The 27,483-nt window shown below is 38.2% G+C and overlaps 4 protein-coding genes and 1 pseudogene across 6 annotated transcripts; 2 read left to right on the top strand and 3 right to left on the bottom strand.

Moving 5' to 3' along the window:
• Positions 1 to 1,127: 1,127 nt before the first annotated feature.
• LOC117614964 lies at positions 1,128 to 4,572 on the bottom strand. 2 transcript variants are annotated; one of them, XM_034343915.1, is made up of 3 exons: positions 4,440 to 4,572; positions 3,548 to 3,897; positions 1,128 to 3,219 (listed from the first exon to the last, which is right to left on the bottom strand). In XM_034343915.1, exons 2-3 carry the CDS (start codon positions 3,892 to 3,894, stop codon positions 1,329 to 1,331), a joined length of 2,238 nt encoding a protein of 745 aa, XP_034199806.1. In that variant the 5' UTR covers positions 3,895 to 3,897; positions 4,440 to 4,572; the 3' UTR covers positions 1,128 to 1,328. The 2 variants fall into 2 exon arrangements, with proteins under 2 accessions (XP_034199806.1, XP_034199807.1); XM_034343916.1 differs by lacking the exon at positions 4,440 to 4,572 and having other exon boundaries at positions 3,552 to 3,655.
• A 1,028-nt stretch (positions 4,573 to 5,600) lies between these two features.
• On the top strand, positions 5,601 to 7,678 carry LOC117614563 (tRNA pseudouridine synthase A 1). Its single transcript, XM_034343419.1, has 6 exons — positions 5,601 to 5,722; positions 5,852 to 5,954; positions 6,457 to 6,596; positions 6,687 to 7,049; positions 7,177 to 7,239; positions 7,350 to 7,678. Exons 1-6 carry the CDS (start codon positions 5,639 to 5,641, stop codon positions 7,584 to 7,586), a joined length of 990 nt encoding a protein of 329 aa, XP_034199310.1. The 5' UTR covers positions 5,601 to 5,638; the 3' UTR covers positions 7,587 to 7,678.
• A 171-nt stretch (positions 7,679 to 7,849) lies between these two features.
• LOC117635017 (protein TRIGALACTOSYLDIACYLGLYCEROL 4, chloroplastic) lies at positions 7,850 to 10,687 on the bottom strand. Its single transcript, XM_034369341.1, has 5 exons — positions 10,023 to 10,687; positions 9,659 to 9,911; positions 9,218 to 9,572; positions 8,479 to 8,819; positions 7,850 to 8,208 (listed from the first exon to the last, which is right to left on the bottom strand). The coding sequence occupies exons 1-5, from the start codon at positions 10,283 to 10,285 to the stop codon at positions 8,011 to 8,013; spliced, it is 1,410 nt and encodes a 469-aa protein (XP_034225232.1). The 5' UTR covers positions 10,286 to 10,687; the 3' UTR covers positions 7,850 to 8,010.
• Positions 10,688 to 10,743: 56 nt separating this feature from the next.
• On the bottom strand, positions 10,744 to 16,621 carry LOC117635025 (cytosolic purine 5'-nucleotidase-like). Its single transcript, XM_034369353.1, has 17 exons — positions 15,975 to 16,621; positions 15,772 to 15,860; positions 15,480 to 15,599; positions 15,214 to 15,303; positions 14,990 to 15,105; positions 14,633 to 14,732; positions 14,448 to 14,519; positions 14,321 to 14,368; positions 14,165 to 14,242; positions 13,964 to 14,083; positions 13,590 to 13,695; positions 13,052 to 13,215; positions 12,581 to 12,715; positions 12,026 to 12,156; positions 11,499 to 11,561; positions 11,299 to 11,377; positions 10,744 to 10,999 (listed from the first exon to the last, which is right to left on the bottom strand). Exons 1-17 carry the CDS (start codon positions 16,423 to 16,425, stop codon positions 10,916 to 10,918), a joined length of 2,046 nt encoding a protein of 681 aa, XP_034225244.1. The 5' UTR covers positions 16,426 to 16,621; the 3' UTR covers positions 10,744 to 10,915.
• A 3,855-nt stretch (positions 16,622 to 20,476) lies between these two features.
• Positions 20,477 to 26,992, top strand: LOC117614023 (annotated as a pseudogene). Its single transcript, XR_004583824.1, has 13 exons — positions 20,477 to 20,564; positions 21,166 to 21,582; positions 21,892 to 21,946; positions 22,034 to 22,209; positions 22,291 to 22,512; positions 22,603 to 22,841; positions 23,030 to 23,555; positions 23,767 to 24,041; positions 24,179 to 25,066; positions 25,211 to 25,476; positions 25,630 to 25,893; positions 26,006 to 26,299; positions 26,469 to 26,992. The product of XR_004583824.1 is annotated as an ABC transporter B family member 11-like (transcript).
• The last annotated feature ends 491 nt before the right edge of the window (positions 26,993 to 27,483 follow it).

Raw genomic sequence — 27,483 nt, 5'->3', positions numbered from 1 at the left:
ACGCTATTTTCATCTTCTTCTCCTTAGGGTTCTTCTCCATTATCTTCTCCAAGGTTATTCTCTCTCTCTCTCTCTCTCTCTCTCTCTCTCTCTCTCTCTCTCTCTCTCTCTCTCTCTCTCCCCAATATGCTTATTCTCTCTTTTTCTCTCTTCATCTTCTCTTTCCTTATATATTTCCTTTTTTAAAAAATGTTTGTCGAAATTAGGTTATGAGTTTTTCGTTTTTGACCTTTTTTTCTTGCTGTATTGGAACAATACATGCGACTGTGTATCCAACTCAATACAAGCTGTTGAGTTTTTCTCGCGTTTATATATATATATATATATATATATATGAGATACTACAATTATGATAATGGGTTATATGAAAAAAAATTGAAAAACAAATCTTGTCATATGAATCTTACCAAAAAAAAATTCGTGTAATTTCAATTTCAATTTCTACTTAAATTATCAAAGATTTTTTTGTAAAAAAATAGTCTGATATGATTTTATCCGGAACAGCACCGAACATAGTATAACTTAGTCAGACTATTTATCCAAAACTGCACCAAACGTCTTATAATATTATGAATAAATAGTCAATACTCTCTAGAACAGATTAATACTATCCAACATGTATACCCAGGTGTGATGCATGGCAGTTGATGAATCAGAAAATAATAATAATTGCTTGGAAAATTTGTCCCAGTTTTTAGTCGTTCCTTACAAATACGAAAGGACTCATTATCTACTTAAGTTTAATTGTATTTAATATTTATCTTCCTAAATGGAGCATCATAAGTCAAGCATAATGTTGAGTAGTTTGTTTGTAAGGTTGCTTTAAGGCCATGATGAGTCTATGAGAATCTGATATGCCTAAACCAGTCTGAAGAGATAGATTCTAATATGATAAGTGTTCTGCCATACACACGTAGATTGGAATGTTGAGAGCAATGGGAAAGTTCGGAGTAAGACACACGTCCCCCTCCACAAGCATAATTGTACAATCAGGATTCTGCGCATGGAGGAGAAACATGCTTACCCGAAAAAAAATTCGTGCACATTTTTCTCATACTCCACAAAAATTTCATGCAAAGTTCCACGCACAAGTTTTCTCATACGCAAAAATTCGTGCAAGTTAAAAGGGTATGGAACTAGATTAAATGCCTTTATTAAAATGATGGCGTGACTGGAAAATCAATAAGCTTGTTTGACAAAACAAAACAAAGATCCTAAACTACCTTAAGCTTAAAGAGCAAAAGCCTAAACTGCCAATAAAAAATGTCAAAATATACACAGGTTAAAAGCTGAAGCACCCTACTTAACGAGGTCCTTAAACAATAATGCTAGGAATCTTTACACGTCTTCTTATTGTGGCCAAGCCCCTTACACTTGCTACACTGGAGCTGACGTTTTATTATGTCTAATGATTCAGCCTGCTTCATCTTTGGCCGGCCTGGCGGCCGTCTGGTTGGTGGAGGGGTAACAGTAACTGCTGCCAGGCTTGATTCACCCGGGAGGGGCCTGTCTACATTAGGAACAGGATGAATTGATTCTGCATAAGTTGAACGGTAACTCTCGACTGTGAAGTATCTGGAGCAGTAATCATATGGGTTCCTACCAATGCATTCAAAGACAGCAATAGCATGGCAGCAAGGCAGACCAGTAAGTTGCCATCCCTTACAGCTACAATCCCAATGGTCGATATCAACAATATCAACAGATTCTCCACGAACCTCGAATGTGCTACCTTGTGAGAGCAACACCTGAAGTGATTGAGCAATTGTCGTTTCTTTTTGAAGCTTTTCCTCTTTAGATGGAGTTAATCTTGTTACCCACTGGTTGGACTCCACCCTGCGTGAATAGAAGGCTTCCATCGTCTTACCTCGTAATACATCAATCATCTGTGTAATTGGCAACTCATGTGCCTCTGATACCCAGCTGTAGAACTGCTGTCCAAAGTTTGATGTCATATGATTGTACCTGGCTCCTCCAGAGAATGCATTAGCCCAGTGCTCTGGCCCACTTTGTATGACCCAATTGTAAGCTTCAGGTGAAATACCTTTTATGTTATCAGCACTACGCTGGAAAGCCTCCAGTTTGGGTGCATAAGCAGCAGCATAAAAATCATTGATCATAAATCGTCTTGCCTCATGAGAAAATTGCCCCTTCAAGTCCTTGTTGAGTTTTTCAGCAAGATGCCTCAAACAATAACAGTGATAGCATTTATCAAATACCTCAGTCAATGACTTTTTCAAACCATTCTGAACATCTGCAACAAATGTAATCTGCTGAGATATTGACACTGCAGATTTCAGTTCTAATAAGAACCAATGCCAGTTATCATCAGTCTCAGCATCCACAACAGCAAATGCTACTGGAAAGATACCATCATCACCATCTGCCGCTATTGCGGCCAACAAAACTCCTTGATATTTTGAGTTCAGAGGAGTGCTATCAAGAAAAATGAGAGGGCGGCAACCTTCTCGGAAACCCACAATTGATGCATGGAAAGATACAAAGAAGCGATGGAAGCTTGAGTCCTCCTTAGTGGTAAATGCAGCAACACTCCCTGGATTAGTTTCCTTTATCCTCTCACAGAAATACGGCAACTGATTATAGGCCTCTTTATAGGAGCCTTGAAGCTGCTCCCTGGCAATCTCTTTGGCACGCCATGCCTGAGAATAATTCAATTGAATCCCATATTCTCGCTTAATGTCGTCTGCTATATCCTTTGGCTTGTAGTTAGGGGAAACTTTCAACTTCTCCTTTATGATACTTCCCACCCAACCTCTAGTCGCCCGATACCCAGCTTTCACAGCAGCTCCTTCACATGTATGATCTGTATTCATTTTTTTGATACAAATCAATTGGGTAGTAGACAACCTTGATGCATATATCCTCCATGGGCAACCTTGAGATTTGCATTTGACAGTAACACGATGACTGTCATTTTTCTTGTACCTATACGCGAAGCCATGTGCAATTGAAAACTTATGCAATGCTTCTCGGAATTCACCAAAACTATTAAACCTTTGGTCCACACCAGTGATGGTATTTTCCCACTGTTGTGCAGCTTTATGATGCTTATCATCACTAGAAGAACCAAGAACAGAAATCAAAGGGGTTTCATGGAGCTCCATATCAATTTGGTCAATGGCATTGCAAGTATCAACTCGCACATCAATAGGCTCAACGATAGGAACCACTGCTTCTGACACAGTTGTCCTGCTTGACCTGCATGTCCAACACATGTAGGGTAACAATTCCCGATGAGATTTTTATGCAAAACACATGTAGGGTAATACTTCTATTAAATGCTTTTTTTGGCACACAAGCACAGTACTATATAATTACACAACAGAATACAAAGAGGCATGCACGTGTAACACTCTGTGCAAGATAACAATGGAGGTATAAGCACATTTCCATGGCCTCTGTTCCACACTGTGATTGCTGCAATTGTGACCCAAAACCGAACCATAAAAGGTTATGCATCCAGGGAAACAAACACACAAGTGGGTATCGAATCAGCAAGAAATAAGATGAACAAAATAAAAAGTACCTACTAGCAGGCATGTTCGACACATTTCGAGCAGCGGCTTCCTCTGACATGACAAAAACATCGACTGTGGCTGTATCCCCAAGGAAATTGACCATGCGTTGCAAGTCCTTATCTTTAGAGATTGTAATGAGAGTCTTCTTATTGCCCGGAAGGAAATACTTGATGGACATTGTTTCAGCACTACAATTAAACATATCAGCTATTTCGGACTTGAAATCACCAAGAAGTGTTTGTTGATCAATGTCAATCGCATAGGCCTCACCCCCAGTGTACGATAAACTTCCATCCTTATTCGTCACAAATTCTCCACCTGATTGGCATATTGCTATAACCTTCTTTGCAGCCATGGCCTACCCACCCAAAAAGGATATTGTTTTATAAGTTTATACACAAGAAGTCATAATGGAAATAACAAATTTGTTCGAAGCCAAGTTTACAGAAGCAGGTTGAATTTCACAGTTGATAAGAGACTAAATCCCATTTTTTGAAGCCAAGGTTGAATTTCACAGTTGATGAGACTACGCTTCGAACTACATTCACAATAATAACCTTAAAGTTTGAAACTTTTGCCCATATCTATACCCTAATGCTGAAATTACACAAACCCAATGTCTTATTTGGGAGAACAACACGAAATTTTCCATCTGCAGACGTTACTAAAGTCACAAATCCCACAGGAAAAGGTGCGGAGCCCATAATAACCCTAAATCCCAATTCAAAACAAGTACAACAAACAGAACCTATAATCAAATTGAAAAGAAAAAAGACAAATCTTTTGCACTGTGAAAAAATATGGAAAAAGAGAGAGGAACAAGAACCCTAATATGAAAAACCCAAACAGAAAATTCATAGAGATAGGCACCCTAGATTGCATGGATAATAAAAATCAAACCTTCAAGCCAGACTGAGATGAATTCCTCTGGTAAACCTATAAGACGCCTTCAGTTCGTTTACTTTTCCGAAAACAGGAGAGAGAGCGAGAGGAGATAGAGAGAGAGAGAGAGAGAGAGAGAGAGAGAGAGAGGAAGGTGCTTGGCCCCCTCCGAAACGTGCACATACACAGAAAGAGATGGAGCGAACCGTGTGATGACTTTACCCGTCATGCTTTACTGCATCCGTATCTAGATTAGCTATGGTGAGCCCACAGATTTTGAACCGTAGATGATGCGGCTTCTTTGGTTTGGACTTGTTGAATGGCTGAAGTTTTAAGTTTTTGTTTTTTGTCTCAATAAATCCTTGGAACTGGATGGCGATTATTGGACCAATGATGTATGATTGTATTGGTATGTGGTACTTCAGATGATCTCCTTTCCCAATCAGATTCCGTGGGCCCACATTAATCAACGTAGGTCTCACCTAATTGGACAAACGATGTTTCACTGTTTTCTAATCAGCACACTGTATCAGCATACTGTTCCGGTCGTCCAATCCTCTAATTACACGTGTTTCATATATTTCTGTTAAAATTAGTCATGTACAGTGTACATACCTCCTACACTAATGGTACTTTAGTAATTCGTCACCTTGGAAGATGATGTACATTATGCAACTCTCTCTCTATTTCTTGATTGCATGATTTAGACAAAACTTTGATCAAGTTTTTCATTTGTGTAAAATTAATAATGAGGATATGACTAGCTAGTTAATTAAAGTTGTCTTATTGATCCAAAAGAGAAGGTTTGTCTGAACACTCGAGCAGTTGATGCTATTATAGCGGGTTTTACACTCATTATTATAGTTCACAGAAGCATGTTGAGTAAAAGGCTTGTAGTTCAATTAGTTAGAAGAAGTTACTCATCTACCTGAGGTGCAGCTCCTATCCAGACTGAGAAGAATTCCTCTGGTAAATAATCTGTTGGATGCCTTCACCACCAGCCTTTAGCCTTGAGATTGACTGCCTCCGAATGTAGGATAACTATGGTTCGTCCGCCTTTTAAAACCGTTCATCTTACATCTTCTTTGCTTTTGACTTTTTCGATGGCTGGAGATTTATTTTCGTTTTCATTAAACCCTTATACTTGCATTTGCTTCGAGTCATTTGGCAAAACGAGCGTTTGCGGCATTGTGGGTTTTGAATGGAGAGCTGAGAAGATGTGTAGCAATGTAGTTGTAGGCCTTCCTTCCCCTCCAAATCTTAACGGGACTCTTTCTTCTCCAACTCCCACTAATACTTCGGTAATGATCAATACACACACACACTCGCACACACACACACACACTCTCTCTCTCTCTCTCTCTCTCTCTCTCTCTGTGTTTCTGATTATGATAATTGTGAACTGGCGATAACAAAAATGGATAATTTAGCAGAACGCAAAGGATGGAGACCACTTGGTAATGAACCACACTGGGGTTGGTGGTGGGTATAAGTGGCGTTTGGTTATTGCTTATGACGGCACCCGCTATGCAGGTTACTGTTCTCTTTCTTTCTTCCATTAAAGCATTGAGCTTTGCCTCCTATTATGTGAATTTTGATGTGCTTTGCTTTATAAGCTTTTTCCAGTCATGGATTTGTTGCTAATTATTATATTTGATTTGAAGTTAGAAATCAATTCTTAATTCACCAGTGACAACCCACTTGATAATTTAGAGGAAAGTGATTACCTTTATTCTTCTTCTTTTTTTCTTTTGAGTTCTGATGAAAATAGCTCTGCTTAGAAATGGAAATGTGCTTCAATGATTTTTGACATAATGCCCCTATGTATGACTACATTTCCTTCAACTTCTCCAACTTTGTCTGTCTAATTTTTCTAGTTGATATGGCAAGTTTCCAAATTGGGCATCTTATAGGCATGAAGGTGGTTAATTTCTGTCAATTTTGAGATATTTCAGATGCCCATTTCAAAATCCCAATTTGATATTAGCTTCCACTTTCTGCATCAATCATTTCCAACACTTCCATGAATTAGCAGGATGGCAATACCAGAGTTCACCTCCTACAATACAGTGCTCTGTGGAGAAAGTTCTAATGCAAGCAACAAAGCTGGAAAGGAAGGATCTTAGTTTGGTTGGTGCAAGTAGGACAGATAAGGGAGTACATGCTTGGGGTCAGGTCTAATTTTCTTTCTTACTCTCATCAAGAGTAAACACAACAAGCAAATCCACCAACATATCAAAGACTTACTTTCAGTTCAGCTTTCAGGTTGCACACTTTGTCACACCTTTCAACTACGACAGCATAGATAGCATTCATGCAGCTCTCAACGGTCTTCTTCCTTCTGATATTCGAGTGAGGGAGATCAGCCCTGCAGTGCCCGAGTTCCATGCTCGTTTTTCAGCAAAAAGCAAAATTTATCATTACAAAGTATATAATGACACATTCATGGACCCATTTCAGCGTGACTATGCTTACCATAGTGCACATAAGCTAAACCCCGCGGTTATGAGAGAAGCTGCAAAGTATTTTATTGGAAAGCATGATTTCTCTGCTTTTGCCAATGCCTCCCAGAAAGAACGAGTGCGAGATCCAGTAAAGAATATATTTCGTTTTGATGTCATTGAAATGGTAATTGCTCAAACCCCACTACAAGATTTCTTCAACAGCAGTTGAATTTTAGGGTGCTCTTCATTATCTATGAGTTTTATGAGAAAGATATGATTCATTGCTGATCTTCAATAAAATCCTTGTCTAGGGGGCTCTTTTACAACTAGAAGTTGAAGGGTCGGGCTTCTTATATCGACAAGTCCGGAACATGGTGAAGCATTCATCTTAACCATTTTCATATAAAGTTATTGTCTTTTTAGTACTATGCAATGCATTTCATCAAATGGTAGTACAAGCATTTTCTGTGAAACACTTATGCAGGTCTCTCTGCTGCTTCAAATTGGGAGGGAAGCACTGCCTCCTTACATTGTTCCCATGATATTGGCAACACGAGATCGCAGGGAACTTGCTAAATATGCCATGTTTGCTCCACCTCATGGGCTAAGTCTTGCGACAGTCAAGTATAACGAGGAGCATCTAAGGCTTCCATCTGGTTGCTCCACGACCAGTTTTGGCAGGCATTATACCATAGGATCATGTAAGCTTCCATTCTACTAAGAATTTAAGAATTTCATTTGTACCAAAACAATAAACAAAGAACCAATAACATGAGTATTCAAGAAATGGTGTGACCAGAGGATTTCTATCTGTGTTAAAAAAATCTAAAAGTTGTTGCCATTGGATCTCTTAAAATTACTTGTGTATTTATTGCATCATCACTGTTCTTTTTCTTTTTCTTTTTCTTTTTTTAAATTTTAATTTTGAAATTTTAAATCTATCCAATTTTCAGAAGGTAGTATAATGTTGAAGCACAAAGAGAGTTTCAATTACCAGAACTTCCATTGCATTCATCAAAAATAAAATTCTCCAATAATACACCACTTTACAAATGGCGAATGAAATTTTTTTTTTCATTTATGGGGGAATCTCCCTCAAAATGACCCGACAATATAACCCTATCAAGAGTCAAGAGCACATGGTTTTATGTCTCGTAAAAACGAAGCTCTATCATGCATTCTTGGTGCTTTGGCGAATACCAAGCAACGGCTTTGGCTGAACCAAGGACTTGCAGTGCATATTCAAGGGCAAATACGGGCTCGTCCACACGTATATTCCAGTCTTGGTTCTTTAGTTCAACTGCAACTCCTGAATCGACCCTGAAACTGAAAGGTCCAGCAATCTGCAAGAAATTGCAGAGGCAATTCAAAGTCAACATTCATTTCAACGTCATTCAGATACAACGGCTATGTAAGAAACGACCATACCCTGGACTGCTTTGAAACCCAGATACTACAAAGGTGCAGCCCAAGATCAACACAGGAATATCCATTACACGAACAAGTTTAACATATAACCTCAATGTTTCTCTCATTCTGAAATCACACTTGAATTCTGGGAAATATTTTTTCCAAGACGGAAAATATAATTAATATAAAAGAAATATAGATACCTGCTGCTGAAGAGAAAGTGTGGCATTGGGGCAAATGTCCTGGATAGCTTCCAAATTTGGCTGTTGAGAATTGAAAAAATCTTGTGCTAGATGTGTAGCACCTGAAAGAAATTTAGAACCAGAAGGAAAATCCAAACGGGCATGAAAGCGAGTAAGATCTAGGAATAGCCTTTGGAAGTTTCCATGCTGGGCTGTAAATGATGCAGATGCAAATATATCTGCTAGAAAGGCAGATTTTACTTCAGGAGCCCGAATACTAAAGCCTCTAAAACCCTCAGGATCATCATCTGCGATTTGTGATCTAACCGAACTATCACCAAACGAGGCAGTCATAGCAGCACCTGTGTATGAACGAATTTGAATTATCAATTAGTAAGAGAGTTGTACATGTATAAGACAATGGCCAAGATGCTAAGACAACAACTACTCCACTCAACTCACTTGATTCCCAACTATCAGGGGTTGGCTAAGCTAAAACACAGTACACAAAAAAGTTATGAACATCAGAAAATTTATGCTACAAAGGGGCACAGAGCTACTTGATCCCAATTTTGGGCAAACGTTGTAAATCATTAATGCCATCGCCTGATGGCTTCTTTTCTTTACCCAGAAAACATCTCTTTCATATAAGCAAAAGGGTGTCTAAATGATTCTTATAGTAAACCTCACCCTCTTGCCCCTCTCCTATGTATTATCATCTACCAGTATAATTCAGCAATAAAAAAAGGCAGTGTCTTACCAATAATCCCCGAAGCCGAAACATGAGGATTTGAAAGGAATATATCATATGGTTGCACCATTCTCAACTTCTGAGCATTATTTCTCCAAAGCTCAATGTTCTTCTTAAAAGAAAAAGCACTTGTGACAGACAAACCAGGAAGCAGACTAGCAGGAACTCCATCGCTCTGACCACTGTCAAGGCGCTCCGGTGAACCTGAATTATGATGGGCACATATACGATAACTGGCCATGGAGTCAGCAGCGACCGAAGCCAGATCAAGTGACATTGAGAATGGCACATCCCAATAATTACCAGGCTTGTCAACAAAAAGCCCGGGCCAAACTGCCTCCACTGTCAAATTGTGATGAGAAAACTGAAATTTACACAACAGCCAAAGCTTTATCAGTAAATCCAGCCAGAAGTAGCACAAAATTGACACTTGGGTAAACACAAACACACCTTGTGCTGAAAAAGTGCCTTCTTTCGAGCTTTCTTTTCATCACCATAAGCCTCCACACTAAACACCAATGTGTCGTCAGGTGTCAACAAGAAGTCAGAACAGAAAGAAAGGGCATACAAGGACTTATCACGCAGGTGGGTTCCAATGCTTTGCATCCATGAAGATGCAGAGTCTGGTAGTGTTGTCTTCCCACTTTTCTTAACAGAGGATACGAACCTCTGCAAATTGAACTGGCCCAGTAACGTCCCAAACCTACAGAGCTTTTCAATTCAAGAATTACTGATTCAACTTGAACCTTATAAAGAAAAACGGTGATGATGAAAAAGCAAAAAAGGAATTGAATTGGATTTTGGTGGCGGGTACCAATTGTCGCTAATGGGTATGGTGAGGACTCGCTGAAGACTGAAGCCATTGGCGGCGGCGTAGGAAGGGACAAAAGGGACAGGCATGAAACGCTGCATGAAGTCAATTTGCTTGGGCCTGGAGAGCCTGGCGCCTCGGGTCAGACCCAGAGGAAGTGGGTCGCCGGGAACGGGTCGGGCCAGTCCGTCAAGGGTCCTCGGAGTCGATATGTCAAGGTCCCAAAAGCTTCCGTCCATTGCCCATCTCAGCTTCTTCATCTCCATTTCCAGATTCCTTGCTCTTTTTAGCTTCTTCTGTTGCTTCTGCTTCTTAAACCCATTTTGATTTTGCTTTAACGAAGGTATAACGACGAGTCGTCCAAAGTCTGGAAACGACAGTGCTTTCTAATGGGATAGTTCCCATTAAATATTTATCTAATTTAGCTGTTCTGCCGTTTGTGTATCTAATTTGAAATTCCCAAAACACAGTTGCTGTGTATAGTTTCTGGATGTATTTTTTTTCGAAAAGAAATGCTTTACAAATGCAAAACATTCCAAGTGTGTCCTAAGTATGAGAGGCCGGTTACGGACTAGTATCGCGAGTTGACTGGCCTCTCACAGCTCGCATGCGCATACATCTCTTATAATCAACATTTTGAATTCTAGCAATGTAGGGGTTCAGTTTAATGGATGAAAATAACCTCATGTTGTTCATCTGTCTGGCATAAACAATCCACTCATCATTGGATAAGCACTGATTACTATTTAGTAATCAAACATTATTATTCATTATTAGTCTGTAACCTTGAAAATTGTGAAGTGCCTGGATCATTCATACAGAAAAACAATGGAGTCAAGATACTACAATAATTAGCATGGTCAACTTGAGCAATATTTACAGCCAAAAATGCACTTCTACAACATAAAGTCGACCTCGTCATCCACAGCTGACCCATTAAACCTCGAACAGTAGTATGAGTACGAATCATGAGCAAGCGTCTGCAGTGGTAAAAGGCACAAGGCATATAAGTGCTCTTTCAAAAGTTGAGGGTTGTAAAATAGTCATGTATTGCTTGCTTATTTGCATGTTCATTAATATTGTAGTCTTGTTCTCTTTTTCACATTGTTACCTCACAGTATCAGAGTTTTGGTTACAAGAGTTCCTAAGTTCGAAATCTCAAATCCTCATTCTCTACTCATTTGGTAATTTACAGTCCCCTTTCAACGTGCAGCGTTGCGCGTGAAGATGACAATGTTGGCATTCCTTAATAATTTAAGCTTTGGTGTTTAGTAGTTACCTGTTCCTGTGAGCGGAAATACATGAAAGGTGTGTAATGCAAGAAATTTGACACCCTGGAGGTATATATATCGGCATACCTGTAAGATGAAAAAGAATTGAGAGAATCATTGTTAAGGACACTCAAAAGATAAATTTTTATTTCTGTCACAGACGTCCTGTGATGAATGAAATATGAACTGTCGAAAAAACAGAACATACTTCTCAATCTGTCTCATCAGATGGCTTTTATCCCAGAACCCTGCACGGGAAAGAAATCCCCACCTAATGCACAGCAGGTTCACGAGGTCAACTGTATATTTATGAATGAAACATTTTCCACAGATATACACTAGTAATAAAAAAAGGGGAGATTCACTATTATACCCAATATGGGGGCCCAAATTATAAAAATACCCTATATAAAATGGACTTTAGAAACACACCCAAAGCCCATTTACAACATAACAAAAAGCTTTTAACTTCTTATAAATTACAAAACTGCCATCAATTTCTTAAAACAAGCCCAACCCCAAAATCTCATAAAAATACCCAAAGCACTCAATAGGGCATCAAAGTAATTTAATAATCAATATTAAATTCTATAAGGCTAGCTATCATTTTTTGGGTTTGTTTATAGGAATTCAATTGTGTAGGGTTTATTTAGAATATTAGTGCTAGAAATGGGTATATCACTAAATATCTCTAAAAAAAAAATCAATTCCGTATGTTTCCTAACCCCATCTTACCTTTTGTTGAAGAGCTCTCCATCTGCTTCTAGCATTGGAGCAATTTTCTGGTCCAGTCTTTGCATAACTATAAGTAGCTTTTGCATGCTTTCTGAGAGTTCTTGATCATCCAAGTTTGTTGCAGCAAGGGTCTGAAAGTGCAGAAAAGTTTCAGATAAAATTAAGAAGCACTACATTATATAAACCATTTCTTTTTTTATGTTTCCAGTTCTATCATCTCTTGGTCCACACTCTTGGATTAGGAGTTCATACTGTTTGCTGAGTGGTGATGCTTAATGGGAAAAAGAAAATGTAGCATGGATTCAGTTCAGAGGTAACACCAGAATTAAGAGTTGCACTTATGTATTAGTATAGAAATGTTCAAATGATAACCAGATCATCTTGACTTCTACACTCAAATACATGCAACGGTGAGCAGACAATATTTGTTAATTAAAGCAGTAATTGTTTAATGCTCAAGGATACAGATACAAGCATAAAAAAGAGGAGATATGAAAAATATATTGAGATATTATCACTATACATTACAAGAATTCAGTGATGGATAAAACTTACTTGAGCAGGGCGTCCTTTAGTTCGCCTTTGCGAGGCGAGCCGAAGTTGGTTGAAAAGATCCCCTACGACCTCCTTTTGATTTATAAGCTCTACCAGTGATGCTCTATGACCCCGGCTATGGATCAAAGCACTAAACTGCAGCCTCAAAATTTCACGAAACAAACGGAGACCTAATCAGCATTTAACAGTTCAAGGATATTAAATCTCTCAATTACTAGGAGACCAAATTAAAAATTATAGTCCATAGGTGTCTGGTCTGTGGAACAATAGAATATTTATATAAGGAAACTGGCAAGCAGGTTCTTTGGGTTCCATTTGCTGTCTCAAAGTGTTTTTTCTAGTCAGTATATTATTAATCATGCCAAAATTTTCAATTCTTCAATGATAGTGAGATCTCAACTTCCAGAAACATGTTAATTGCACTTTCTATTCTGTACTCTTGCATGTAAAGAGAAAATCAACTACACAAACCTCTTCTTCCAATTCTCGACAAATTAATGCCGTCCGCCATCGCAGATGAACTTTGGATTGACTTACATCAGTGTAGATATGATCACCAACATACAGTATTTCATCTCCATGAATATTTAGGGAATTCTCAACCATCTGAGCACTTCCCCCAGAATACAATCCCCCTGCAAGAAGAAGAATTTGAATGAGCATGAGATTGTTAAATAAAACCAATGCCAACAAAGTAAAGAATTATCAAATAATATGATCCATACAAAGCCCAGAGGAATTTAATATATTGACATGTAAAAATGATGTTGACTGAGAAAAAAAACAGCAGAGATTTGACCAACTTAACAACTTAGTTATTTAGTTAATTAATGTCACAATAACAATCATTTATCAAACATGATTATTTAGCTAATGTGCAACCAAGTGACATTCAAAGCAAGTGCAACCACAGAGCACATGAAATTAAAAACTTCACTGTATTTTGCATTAAAAATACAAGAATTTCAGGGCCAAACGAGCACAAGTACTGAACATTAGTCTTCATCACCTGTTTTAGCCTTGAAGCATGGACGCATGAGGCCCTCTCCTGTCACCACCTCATACATAGGGTGTGACATTTGGAAGAACTCTGGCTTTCTTGCCGAGACTACCATCTGAAAATGAGCGTGATAGACCAAAAAACCATGACTCACTGCTGTTGATGCGGTCACAATTCTAATGATCATTAAGTTTCAAAGCAATCCTTGATTTTTAAACACAAACACACACAGACAAAAACTGGTCTGTGATAAAATTATGCGCTGCTGGTTTAAGCATCACCCAGGAAAGAATGATCCTGAGACTTTTATAGCAGAGGTCCTATAAAATAATTACTATTCAATGTGGCACGAAGTTATAAGTATACAAACGACATTTACTTACAATGTCAAATAAATCCCGCCAACCCATATCATTGGGAAGAAATCGGTTGAAGGAATGCTGCATCATTTTGTCTGTGTAATGATAATCTGAGTTGGTAATGAGCAGAAGCTTTTTACCAGCCTAATGCACGAATAGGTCAAAGTAAATAAGGAGTTAAATGATGTCACACGCTACTGAAAGATAAATTTCTATAAGACGTACCTCCTTTTGATCCAAAAGTGCTAGGGGTAATTCTGGATCAGGTGTCACAAATAGTTCAGGCTTAGACATTATCTCACTCTGCATATATACCACAATCAGTTCCTGCTCATGAACCAATTCTTACATATCTAATACACAAATCATAAATATATTAACCTTTAGTTGACCCTCTACATGTGCCCTGAAGAGGGCTCTTCCAACAGCCTGAAATCATGTCAATAGTTAAAAAGGAGCAAGAAAAAACCAATACCAGGCTCTATAAAATTGAGGCACAACATATTGCCTTATAGAGCCCTTTATAATCAAGTGGACCAAGTTGTGCTGCTATGGTTCCATCATCCAATCTGTCAACCATCTGAAAAGAATCATGAGTCAATGTCCGCATACGAATAAACTAAATCCACAAAAATAATAGCAATAAAATGAGTCTGAGGTTAAAACAGTGCTCTAGCTAAGACAAAACAGTACCTGCATATAAGCGACAGCTTCTGAGACGGAGAACAGTGTATTAAGGAATTCCCATCGACTTTCCTTCCGGAGGTCCACCAGTTCCCTCCCATACATCTCACTTCAATGAGTAAAAAGTTAAGTCACACTAGAATATATGATTCCATCTTTTCCCAAAAATGATATGCTAAAGTGCAAAATGTTGGAAGAACTTAAGCGCCACATACACAAAGTTATAATACAAGGGAAGACCAGAGTAATAAATCTGATAATAGGAACTTTCATAGGAAGTCTTATTGCTAATGTTTTAACAGCACACTGAATGCCTGCTTTGCATTTGCACTATGAGACTAATTAAAAAAAAGCTTCATAGTGTACCTTACAGCTCGATTAGATAGCATCTTCGTGCCATGCATAGCCCTCTTTACATAACCAAATCGATCAGCCTTCACTAAGTTGCCTTTCTCTTTGTCTATGACAAGGCCTCTAATAACCTATGGGAAAGGATGGAACAAAGGTAGGAAGGAAAAACGAAAATTAGATCTTAAGACTTGCTTAAATGTAAATACTCAAAAACCTTTTAACTTGCTTATAGATGTTACCAAGTCAGGGTCAAACGCAAGACCATCAACAGGGAAACCCACTTTCTTCAAATTCTCCATACAGTAATCATAAGCTCTCCCTTCCCAAGCCTGCAAAATACAAATCCATGTCAGACAATAGCCAGAATAGTAATGGTTACTAATGCATTGAGGTTGCAACACTAGTCACTTGCACATGCAAAACTATATGATCTTGATGTGGCATCAAAGATGACGCGCCAACTAATGCTGAGAATAAGAACACATATTAAGCTGATGACACTTACAATCACATTATAATGGATCAAGGTGTAGTCCATATCATATCCAATGGCACTGATTGATTGAAGATTCAACATGCGGCTACAAAAAATGTCACGAGGTGATTGTCTTGACGAAAAAGGAGTCTGCACATAAATATTGAACATGGTAATACCATAAGCAAATGATAAGAGGGATATTTATTGGTTCAAGATTCAAGAGAACCATATATTAAAGAAAAAGATAAGCAAGCAAAGAGATGTGGTAACGCATATATAGGACCAAATTTATGCAGGAAAAGGAATTAAAAAACAGCACCGGGATACCCAAGTCTCTGAGCAAGTCTTCAGCCTCAACCCTGGCTACTTCCTCCATTGGACCTTTTATAGTTGCTTGACTATCAATTCCTACATGGGTTCATTGAAAAGAACAAAACTTTACACACACACACACACACATATATGGTTGTAGTTTCAAAACTGAAAGAACGAAATAGAGCATTGGAGAGGAAAGAAAGTTACCAAAGGCCTCAAGATGCTCCACCTTGACATTCAAATCCCCTTTGGTTTTTTCTCCCAAATAATCAACTTCGTACTTGCTTGACGAGGTGAGTGAAAACACTGACTTCTCATCAACGCCGCTACTGCTACTGCTGGTGCTGGTGCTGCACTGGCACTTCATTCCATAATTCCAGAGTAAATTCTTGCTACTAAGAATGCTACGGGACATGGGTCGGATTCGAACAGGACTTCTGAGATAGTTGGCGGCCGCCATTGAAACGGAAGTCTCTCTAAACACTGAGAAATTCCCCAATGCCTCAGTTGTATACATCTCTATCTCTCTCTCTCTCTCTCCTCCCCCCTCTTTGAAGCTGAATGTTGGGTGTTTGCAGAGCGCGAGAGAAGAAGCAGAAGTAGAAGAAGAAGAGTGGAGTCTCAAAATATCTGAGGAGAGTTTTTGGTTCAGTCTCATTCAACGGTAGGAATGGCACTACTGAAAGTGAAGGTTTGCTTTTCTGTTTTCGTGGATGAGATTGATTGGTTTGTCGCTCAGCTGCTGTGACTGCTGCGCTCTTTGGAGTTTGGTCTTTCGGTCTTTGCAACCATGGCGATGATGATAAGGTCAAGCGCTTTTCGGCTTTGTTTTGGACAGTAAACGATCTGAAAAAGGGCTTTGGACATTTGGTACATTTTCCCAATTTTTTTGGGACAAATTGATCTCGGGTCAACTTTATTTTCTTAGATTTGACCATGACTTTCTTAACCTTACTAAAATTATGCAAAAATGTCTGCGTTTTCAAAAAATTATTTATGTCATGTTGCCTTATATCTAAAATGAATGAGCTTTCATTATTCCTGTATTTGAGGTTTCATATTTGATTTCTCCCTCTTTAATTTCGCTTGTCTAAAAAAATGAGTGAGTTTTTATAAAATTCTATAAAAATTATGACCATAATGGAGGAAGATTTTGGGAAAAACCGGGGGCAGGTAAGGGGATCCCCGAATTTTAAAAATACCCAATTGGAGATGGGCTGAGATGATATCGTTATCCTCATTCCCGAACCTTGCTCGATTAGTGATATATAATTTTTTAATTAATGAATATATATAATATATATATATATATATATATTTCAATAAACCAATAGGAAACAATTCATGATTCTCTTGGTTGACCAAGAAACATATGGAAATTGTTTGTTTATGTGTTCTCCTGATTTGTTTTTAGAACCTCCTTCCATTCCATATTGTCTGATGAAGCTACGGTGCTGGTGCTGGTGCTATAGTGCTACTAGGTTTTTTTTGTTTATTTGATATTTTATTTTTGTAGGTTTTTAATGTGTTTTGTTGTTGTTAATTTTAGTGGTAAAATAAGAATTTTACGACAAAATATTTAGTTTTGATTGTGGAATATATGATTTCTATTAGTTTGTCAAATTGTTTAGATGATTTTAAATAGTTAAGTTGAATTTTTATGGTTTAGTTGAATACAATTGAGTTTATTTTTTGGTCAAAATTGAGTGTAGTATATTTTTATGAATAAAAATCGTGGATTCGGGGTGGGTTTGGGAGACAACCCCCCGACGGGGATGGGGAGAGGGATTCCCCGAAATTTCTTATCAGGGATTGGGGTAGGGACGGGTACGGGGATGGTGAATGGGGAGGAGGATGGTATTGCTATACCAGTCTTTGAACCGGTTCGTTGCCATCTCTACATATTAGTGAGAAAATTAAGAGGTGTAATAGTTTAGTTATACATCGAGTGGAAATATGAGCACTCTTATGATTTCATCAAATTGCCCATTTTCAAATGGAGCGGACTACGAGACTAAATGTCTTGATCAAAATAATGGGGCCATTTTAGGAATGATTGTGGGTAAAATTGAGTGGAATGTGAAAACATAAAGTGAGTGAAGAAAGTAAAATAGTGGGTGAAAATAACAACACTCTTATGATTTTATCAGATTATCCGTTTTCAAATGGACTGGAAGTAAATCAATGGCCAATGAATAGCCCATGCTCACGTTATGTAACCATAAATGAGGCCTTCTGTGCCAATGAATATTAGGCCCATAACATATCTTCCTTTTCTTCTTATTTGGCCCATCACATATCTTGCTCAATTCACTTGTGGCCCATCACAAATATTTAAACTCAACCTTAATCAAATTTATAAGTGCTCGTAACTTAAGTGGTATTGGAGTTTGTATGTTTGATTTTCCTTCTCCAATATCACTTGTATAAAAAATAAATAAATAATTTAATTGAATATTTTGTAATTAAATTCAACTCGTCCTGCGCTACCAACTTGCAATTGCTTCAATTTGAATCTTCTTCAACAAAAACCAACCCCCTCCTTGAAAACTCAAACTTTTGTGACTAATTGTTGCTTGATTATCATTAGAGTCAGTAATCACAAAAGGCTGCAGCTCTAGGACACAGTCATATTTACCAATCCATCAAAATTAAGTTATAAATAATTAAAAAAAAAGGTACTGATTTTCCCATTTCCCTTTTATCCACTTACACTTTATTTTTTTAAAATTGTATATTCTCACTCCTCTTTTGTTTACTTACACTCCCTTTTATCTTATAGTAAAAAGTATTAAAAAAACAAAAGAAAATGTAGGTGGATAAAAAGGGAGTGGAAAAATCACCACCCATAAAAAAAATCCTCTAAGAGGTGATTATTCAACAAAGTTAGTTGACAATTTTCAATATACTGTCCCAACAATGATCATTAAGCTTACTTTAATTTGAAACTCCCCTAAGAATCTAGTAAAGCAAAGAACCAAAATCTATAACCAACACGGGTGATGGGTCCCCATACTTTTCCTGCTATTTCCAGGTATTTTCCAAGTAACAAAATTTGAATAAACATCCTTTGGTCAACATGGACGTCTACAAAGATCATTTCTGTTTTCGTGTATCATGCCACTGATACTCACCATTTAGGGGATTTCAAGATAAGTCCATTTGTTCCTTGGGAGAAAAGAAAAAAAAAAAGAAACACAAGGATTATTTAGCCTTTGACCATCTAGAATTCTATCCATAAGGCCTTCTCCAACTTATGAAGAGCTAAATCTAAATTTTCCTCCTTCAAAAAGTGACTATTTGGGTTTTGTCCGGATTCAAATAGTTTTTTCTCCCAACCCTCCGGACTCAAATTTTAAGTCCGCAACTTTATTTAAATTGTTTAAGAATTGTTTAAGTCTATTTTTTTTTAATGGATAACTTTTCTTCATTTAATCTTTTTAACTAACATCATAATTTAATTTTTTGAACAATTTGATCTAAAAAAATTTGAAATTCCATAATTTTTTTTAATGGAAACAGCCAGCATGTGTGCCCCAGCGATACTGTTTGATTTTTTTTAAAAAAAAAAAAGAAAAAAGAAAACAGCCAAAGCCCAACGGCTCTAGCTTATAGTGCCGACATGTGGCCCATGCCACAGACATGCCCATCAGAAAATGTAACCAACGCAGGTCCCACCATTTTTCAGAAGTACATAGGCTATGCCACCTTAGCGTGGGGTTCAGTGAATAGTATTGAGTTCAGGCAATACTTGGACTCATATTTGGGTCTAAATTTGAGTTTTTCTAAATTTTGGGTCGTTCTTTTTCTTGGATTGGGAGAAGTTTGGGGAGATATTTTAGGTTTAAGTCCAAAGGTTGGAGATTGCCTAATAAGTCAATGGCAATTGCATTTTTTATTGTGAAAAGCAATTTTCCGTACCCCCTGACCATCTAGAGATTCTCAGCAAACATGAGGGAGCAAAGTGCCACCTTTGCAAACTGAACTAGTCAGGCAGTGAATGTTTGTCATAAGCATATTAGACTAATTACCCATTAATCTATTATTAGTCATAAGCATCCTTAACAATATTATAATCACCTTGTCATCATTTTCTCTGTTTCTACTTTCTACCAAATACAAGCTCATCTCATCTTCCCAGAAAATGATAAGTAACAAAAAATAAAACTAAATTAAAAAAATTAGACCAATATCCCAACAAACTTCCAAGAAGTCCAAAGATTAACACAACAAAAACACAAAAAGAACGGCAATCGAGAGGATTGACTTGTCATGTCTCATGTCGGATATGCATGCCCAACGCTCCAAGTTATGCATAATATAATAAAAATATTGTCAACCTCCAAAAGTCATATTGGACCACCCAAATTGCAGTGCTCAAATTGTTCTTTCTATTGCACAAACTTGCGCATCACTCTTAATTTTAATTTTTTGAAAAGAAAAAAGAAAAAGGGGAAGGAATCAAACCACATATGCTCACTTCACTCTCATGCACAAACTTGCGCATCACTCTGATGTTAAAATTCAACTATAACTTAATGTCAAAGCAACCCATTTGATTTCCTGCCTAAGCAAAGCCACCACGGAGAGGAGCAGAGGACCAGAATTTTACGTCTTTCAATTTAGTTTTAAAAGTCTGGATAGTTTGAACGTTTGACTAGTCTTGTATGTACACTATCTTTCTAGTTGGCAGGCTGTAGGCTGATGTGCTGCCTTATAAAGCAACGCTTTCGGGGGGAAAGTACAACAATTTCATCAACCCATTTCCTGAAAGTTTGTAAACTTGTTTCCCCCTCAGTGAGTATCTTCATCTTTTGGTGATATTAATGTTTCCTGCAACACTTTTTGAAGTTGTATCTCAGCTTTTTGTGGTTATGTCTCTTCTATTTAAATTTCTCACCTTTAGAGCATGCATTAGCTGCCCACTTGGTTTCTTTCTCTTTTCTCCTTCGTTTGATTCCTAGTTTCGTTTTAGTTGGTTTCAAATTGTGTTTGTGAGGTTTTGTTCTCAGCATTCCAACTGCCTGCATTTCATGCCTGCTGTGTGAGGCTTCTTAATGTTTGGTTTGAGTATAGTATTTTTGTTATTACTTCTTCTTTTGTTCCTCTGTTTCCTTTTCCTGTCTGTGTTCTTAACCCTTATTTTCTATTTTCATCTTCTGGAATCAACATGTACATATTCTGTACCACTTGCTTCAGTAACGGGTTTTCTAATGCTCACACGCACAAAAATAAGAACATAGGAACAAATGGATTTTTTAATTTTGGCTGAATAATCAACTCCATATTCAATTAGAATCAGTTGGCAAATTTTCCTTGGTTTGTATAGTCAATTTAGTTCCCCAAAAAAACAAAAATTATGGTTCCTAATCGAAACCATAAATGTTTTGTCTTGCAGCTCTGATCAAGTTCTCTGTCAGATAAAGTAGCAACTTACTTCTCTGAGGTGCTTGTTGTCAAATATAGCAGCTTTACTATTGCTGTGAAAAACATGGCTGAGGAAAATCCTGCGGATGGAAATGTAATCAAAGAGCAGGGAACGGCAGCATCGAACGGCCACTCAGCAGTAGTGGAGGACTCCCAAAACAGCCCACAAGATACAAGCAAGAGCAAGGAGGATGGCACCAAAACAGTACCATATTACAAGCTTTTCTCCTTTGCTGATTCCTTGGATTTCCTGTTAATGTCCGTTGGTACAATCAGTGCTATTGGAAATGGGACCTCTTTGCCTCTAATGACCATAATCTTTGGAGATGTGATTAACTCCTTTGGACAAAGTGGGAATAATACAGACGTGGTTGATGCAGTTTCCAAGGTAAATATTCTGTGACTATAAACTGGTAGATAGTTATCTCTGTTAATTGTGTTGGGTGAATTGTGACCTCGTACAATCGTGTTGGGTACATGTAACATCTTCATAGAAATTAAGTCAACTAGGCAATAGCGGCAATAGTAAAGAACAAAATTCTACTCAAAACATTGTTGTATCCAGTTCTATCAGAACTTCAATGACTGAGCTTACTTCTGTCTTAACATCTATTTTGGTTCTCTGGTTCCTCTTAGTAACGAAATTGTAATGAACAAGGCTTAATCAGATATAATTTGGCCAATTCAATATTCTCAGGTGGCTCTAAAGTTTGTCTACTTGGCGGTGGGAGCTGCTGCAGCGGCATTTCTACGTAAGTACATTGAACTGCCTGCTGGTGCATCAAACAAATAATTTGGCTTTTTGGGAACTGAGGTGATTAGCTTTTTCTATATGCCAGAGATGTCTTGCTGGATGGTCACTGGAGAGAGACAGGCTTCTCGAATAAGAAGTTTATACTTGAAAACAATATTGAGGCAAGATGTTGGCTTTTTTGATAAAGAAATTAACACTGGGGAAATTGTTGGGAGGATGTCAGGTGATACTGTGCTCATTCAAGAGGCCATGGGCGAGAAGGTATTTACATGCCACAGACAAAAGCCTTAAGTGTTGCTATTTTCTCCAGTAACCTCTCATTCTTTCATTTTCTTATTGCAGGTAGGAACTTTTATCCAGTTAATTGCAACATTCGTAGGAGGCTTTGTTATAGCATTTATTAAGGGATGGCTTCTCACCCTTGTCATGCTATCTTCTATCCCCCTTCTTGTCCTCTCTGGTGCCGTCATGGGCATCCTTATATCAAAGATGGCATCCAGTGGACAAACTGCTTATTCAGTGGCAGCAACTGTGGTAGAGCAGACAATTGGTTCAATCAGAACAGTAGGCCTACTTGTCTTTAAGATCTTTAAAACAAAAATTTATTATTTCTATTTTCTTAGTGTAGAACTAAAACTTATGTTCCCAATTCAGGTTGCATCGTTTACAGGAGAAAAGCAAGCTATAGCTAATTACAACAACTCCTTAATTAAAGCTTACAACTCCGGTGTGCAAGAGGGTTTGGCATCTGGGTTCGGAATTGGTTCGGCTATGCTGATTATGATGTGTAGTTATGCTCTGGCTATATGGTTTGGAGGAAAGATGATACTTGAAAAAGGATATACAGGAGGGGAAGTCATCAATGTAGTTTTCGCTGTGTTGACTGGCTCCATGTAAGTTGCATTTCAGTAAAATTTAATGAACAAATTTGTTGATCCTAGTACTATTGTACTAGTTAAAATGTTTGCTTTTTTGCATGATCTACTGACTACTCCCCCTCCCCCCTTCCGTCCAAAATTTGATATGTGATTCTTCAGAAGATCAAGATATAACTTTTCTGCTTTCTATGATAAATTTTCAGGTCTCTTGGGCAGGCATCTCCATGCTTGAGTGCATTTTCTGCTGGACAAGCTGCAGCTTATAAGATGTTTGAGACAATTGACAGAAAGCCAGAGATTGATGCTTCTGACACTAATGGGCAACAATTACATGATATCCGTGGAGACATAGAACTGAGGGATGTTTATTTTAGTTATCCTGCAAGACCGGATGAACAAATATTCGATGGATTTTCTCTTTCAATACCTAGTGGTGCAACTGCTGCTTTGGTTGGAGAGAGTGGAAGTGGTAAATCAACTGTAGTCAGTTTGATTGAGAGATTTTATGACCCCCTAGCTGGCGAAGTTCTTATTGATGGGATTAATCTCAAAGAGTTCCAGTTGAAATGGATCAGACAGAAAATAGGCCTTGTCAGCCAGGAACCCGTTTTATTTACTTGTAGCATTAAAGATAATATTGCCTATGGAAAGGATGGTGCAACCACTGAAGAAATAAGGGCTGCTGCTGAACTTGCCAATGCTGCTAAATTCATAGACAAACTGCCTCAGGTTAAATTCATTTAAACTTTCATCTAAGTTCTGGTATTTTGTTCTCTGAACTTTTTGTGTGAATTCTTAATTTCCACGACCATGGAAGCTTATTGAGACATCCAGTGATCTTATCATTTTGTTACATGAATTTTCTAAAAACTCGGATTATTTCGATCAACTCATTCAATTCCTTTTTTCTTATTTGTGGTTTTGTGATTTATGCATTTAGGGACTAGACACAATGGTTGGTGAGCATGGAACTCAGCTATCTGGGGGCCAAAAGCAGAGAGTTGCAATAGCTAGAGCAATTCTCAAAGACCCAAGAATTCTACTTTTAGATGAAGCCACGAGTGCTCTTGATGCAGAATCTGAGAGCATTGTGCAGGAGGCACTGGACAGAATTATGATCAACCGGACTACTGTCGTCGTAGCCCACCGCTTGAAGCACAGTAAGGAATGCTGACACCATTGCTGTTATACATCGAGGAACAATTGTTGAAAAAGGTAATGCATTTGTTTATGTTGTCCTGTTCTGCCATTTGAAGGCCAAATCGTATTGTCTATAGTTCAACATAATGTTACAATTCATCTTATTCTTAGTGCATGGGTTTTGCACTTACTGATCGTTTTCAACTGAGCAGGTCCACATTCTGAGCTAATTAAGGACCCTGAAGGAGCTTATAGCCAGCTTATAAGGTTGCAAGAAATGAGCAGCGTGTCAGAACAGACTGCTGTAAATGATCACGAAAGGCTTAGCAGCGTGGATTCTCGAAGACATTCAAGTCAAAGATTTTCAAACTTACGATCCATAAGCCGGGGATCATCTGGAAGAGAAAATAGTAACCGTCATTCCTTCTCAATCTCATACGGGGTGCCCACTGCAGGTCGATTCTCTTGAAACAGCATCTGCAGGACGTGATATTCCTGCTTCCGCATCATCAAGAGTGTCTCCAGAAGTCTCACTTCGCCGCCTGGCTTACTTGAACAAGCCAGAGATCCCAGTATTATTACTAGGTACTATAGCTGCAGCTGTCAATGGGGCAATCTTACCTATTTTTTCGATATTGATATCCAGTGTAATCAAGACCTTCTACGAGCCACCTCCTCAACTCCGTAAGGACTCGAAGTTTTGGGCATTAATCTTCATTGTTCTTGGAGTGGTAACTTTCATAGCAGTGCCAGCAAGACAATACTTTTTTGCTGTGGCAGGGTGTAAGTTAATAAAACGAGTTCGATCAATGTGCTATGAGAAGGTGGTTTACATGGAAGTAAGTTGGTTTGACGATCCTGAGCACTCAAGTGGTGCAATTGGTGCAAGGCTTTCTACAGATGCAGCTTCTCTGCGTGGGATGGTTGGAGATGCACTAGGTTTGCTGGTTGAGAATTCAGCAACTGCAATTGCTGGTTTGTGTATTGCTTTTGTGGCAAATTGGCAACTTGCTCTTATAATCCTGGTTTTGCTGCCTCTATTAGGATTAACTGGTTATGTTCAAGTCAAGTTCTTGAAAGGATTCAGTGCAGATGCAAAGGTATTTCTCCGAAGTCCAAACTTTAAAAAAGTTTATAGTATAGAACTTGTAGCTGGTGCAGTCAAAACACCATCCAATACGACATACATAATATATATAAGACCAATCCTTTTTGTCAATGCTGAAAATTTTAAATTGTTGCAGAAAATGTACGAGGACGCAAGTCAAGTAGCCAATGATGCAGTGGGGAGTATTCGAACAATTGCTTCCTTTTGTGCTGAAGAGAAGGTGATTGAATTGTACCAGAAGAAATGTGAAGGGCCTATTAAGACAGGGATAAGACGAGGGTTAATCAGCGGGATAGGTTTTGGGCTATCGTTCTTTTTTCTTTTTCTGTGTATGCCTGCAGTTTTTATGCTGGAGCCCGACTTGTTGCAGCAGGCAAGACAACATTCTCTGATGTTTTCCGGGTAAGTTTTTATGCCTTGCGCTACAAGTCTTCAAGTAAGTAAATAGATGAGAAAACATTAGCAGAGGATCCGAACTCTGCTAAATACGTGTTACTTGAGAATTAAATCTTCATTAGTCCATTCAGTCGTTGTTAACATTTCCCTGGTTTGCAGGTTTTCTTTGCTCTCGCGATGACAGCTATTGGAGTGTCTCAGTCAGGTTCCCTAGCCCCTAATCTTGGTAAAGTAAAGTGCTCTGCTGCTTCCATATTTGCCATTCTTGACCGGAAATCAAAAATAGACTCTAGTGATGAATCTGGAACAACTATAGAAAATGTGAAGGGAGAAATTGAACTTCGCCATGTCAGTTTCAAGTATCCAACTAGACCTGATGTACCAATCTTCCAGGATCTTTGCTTGACCATTCATCATGGCAAGGTAACTTGGTAACAGTTTTGTTCTTTTACTCATTTCAAACAATGCATAAGATTTGGTCCTCGTAGTCTAATTCAAGTTTCTGGGACTTACAAATTTGAATTATGTTATTCAGACAGTCGCTTTGGTTGGAGAAAGTGGAAGTGGGAAATCGACAGTAGTCTCATTGTTGCAGAGATTTTATGACCCTGATTCAGGTCACATTACATTAGATGGATTTGAAATCCAAAAGCTACAGCTCAAGTGGTTGAGACAGCAAATGGGACTGGTGAGCCAGGAGCCTGTATTGTTTAATGACACTATCAGAGCCAACATTGCATATGGAAAGGAAGGGAATGCAACAGAGGCTGAAATTATAGCTGCTGCAGAATTGGCAAATGCTCACAAGTTCATCAGTAGTTTACAACAGGTAGGCACTACAAAATTAACAAGCTTGTCAATTTCTTTTGGCCACAAATACTATAATATAATCTATTGCCATGGTGCTGCATAAATGAGAAGGACTAGTTGATGAAAATTCACAAATTTTATTTGGAACGTTGAAGATTAACCATGTTAAGTTTGGAAAAACAATGCAGGGTTATGATACAATAGTAGGAGAGCGGGGGATTCAATTGTCTGGTGGACAGAAGCAAAGGGTGGCAATTGCACGAGCTATAATGAAGGCACCAAAGATACTACTACTAGATGAAGCCACAAGTGCTCTTGATGCTGAATCGGAACGAGTGGTTCAAGATGCATTGGACCGAATCATGGTGGATCGAACCACAATCGTGGTTGCCCATCGGTTATCCACAATAAAGGGTGCGGATGTAATCGCAGTGGTGAAAAATGGAGTCATTGCCGAGAAAGGAAAGCATGAAACTTTGATTTGTATCAAGGATGGCATTTATGCTTCTTTGGTAGCATTGCATGCAAGTGCCGCATCTTAGATAGCTTTTATATTCTTTTTATCCAAAGAAAAAGAAAGTATGTAATGTAATTTTATTCAGAGACGTAAATTACCTTTCGTTTTTTTATTCAGAGACGTAAAGTAGGAATAGATCATTTTTTTAATTATATTTCGTTCTTGTAAGCTCCACTTGAAGGGCTCATTCAATTTCATGCGTTTTACATCTTAATATTGAAGGGGTTGGGGCCTCATCTCCTCAGAAAATGATAAGTAAATGTGCGTAAGGAAATGTCTTCCAGTGAGCTGGCCAATGGTCCTTTTTAATAAAATCCCCAATTCCTTCTTCCCAATCCAACTTCAATTTGTATTCGAATTCAAATTCACAGTCTTCAGTTAGATTTTAATTCAATTCATCCATGGCGGGACCGAATCAAACAATTAGATAGCATCTTCGTGCCATGCATAGACCTCTTCACGTAACCAAAAATGAAATGCAAAAGTGCAAAATGTTGGAAGAACCTAAGTCCCACATACACAAAGTTATAATAGGAACTTTCATAGAAGTCTTATTGCAAATGTTTTAACAGCACACTGAATGCCTGCTTTGCATTTGCACTATGAGAGTAACCAAAATAAAAGCTTCATAGTGTACAGCTTGATTAGATAGCATCTCCGGGCCATGCATAGCCCTCTTTACATAA

The sequence above is a fragment of the Prunus dulcis genome, chromosome 1 (genome assembly GCF_902201215.1).
Source record: "Prunus dulcis chromosome 1, ALMONDv2, whole genome shotgun sequence".
Classification (NCBI taxonomy): domain Eukaryota; kingdom Viridiplantae; phylum Streptophyta; class Magnoliopsida; order Rosales; family Rosaceae; genus Prunus; species Prunus dulcis.
The sequence above is the reverse complement of the archived record's forward strand: the minus strand, read 5'-3'. Positions and strand labels throughout refer to the sequence as shown.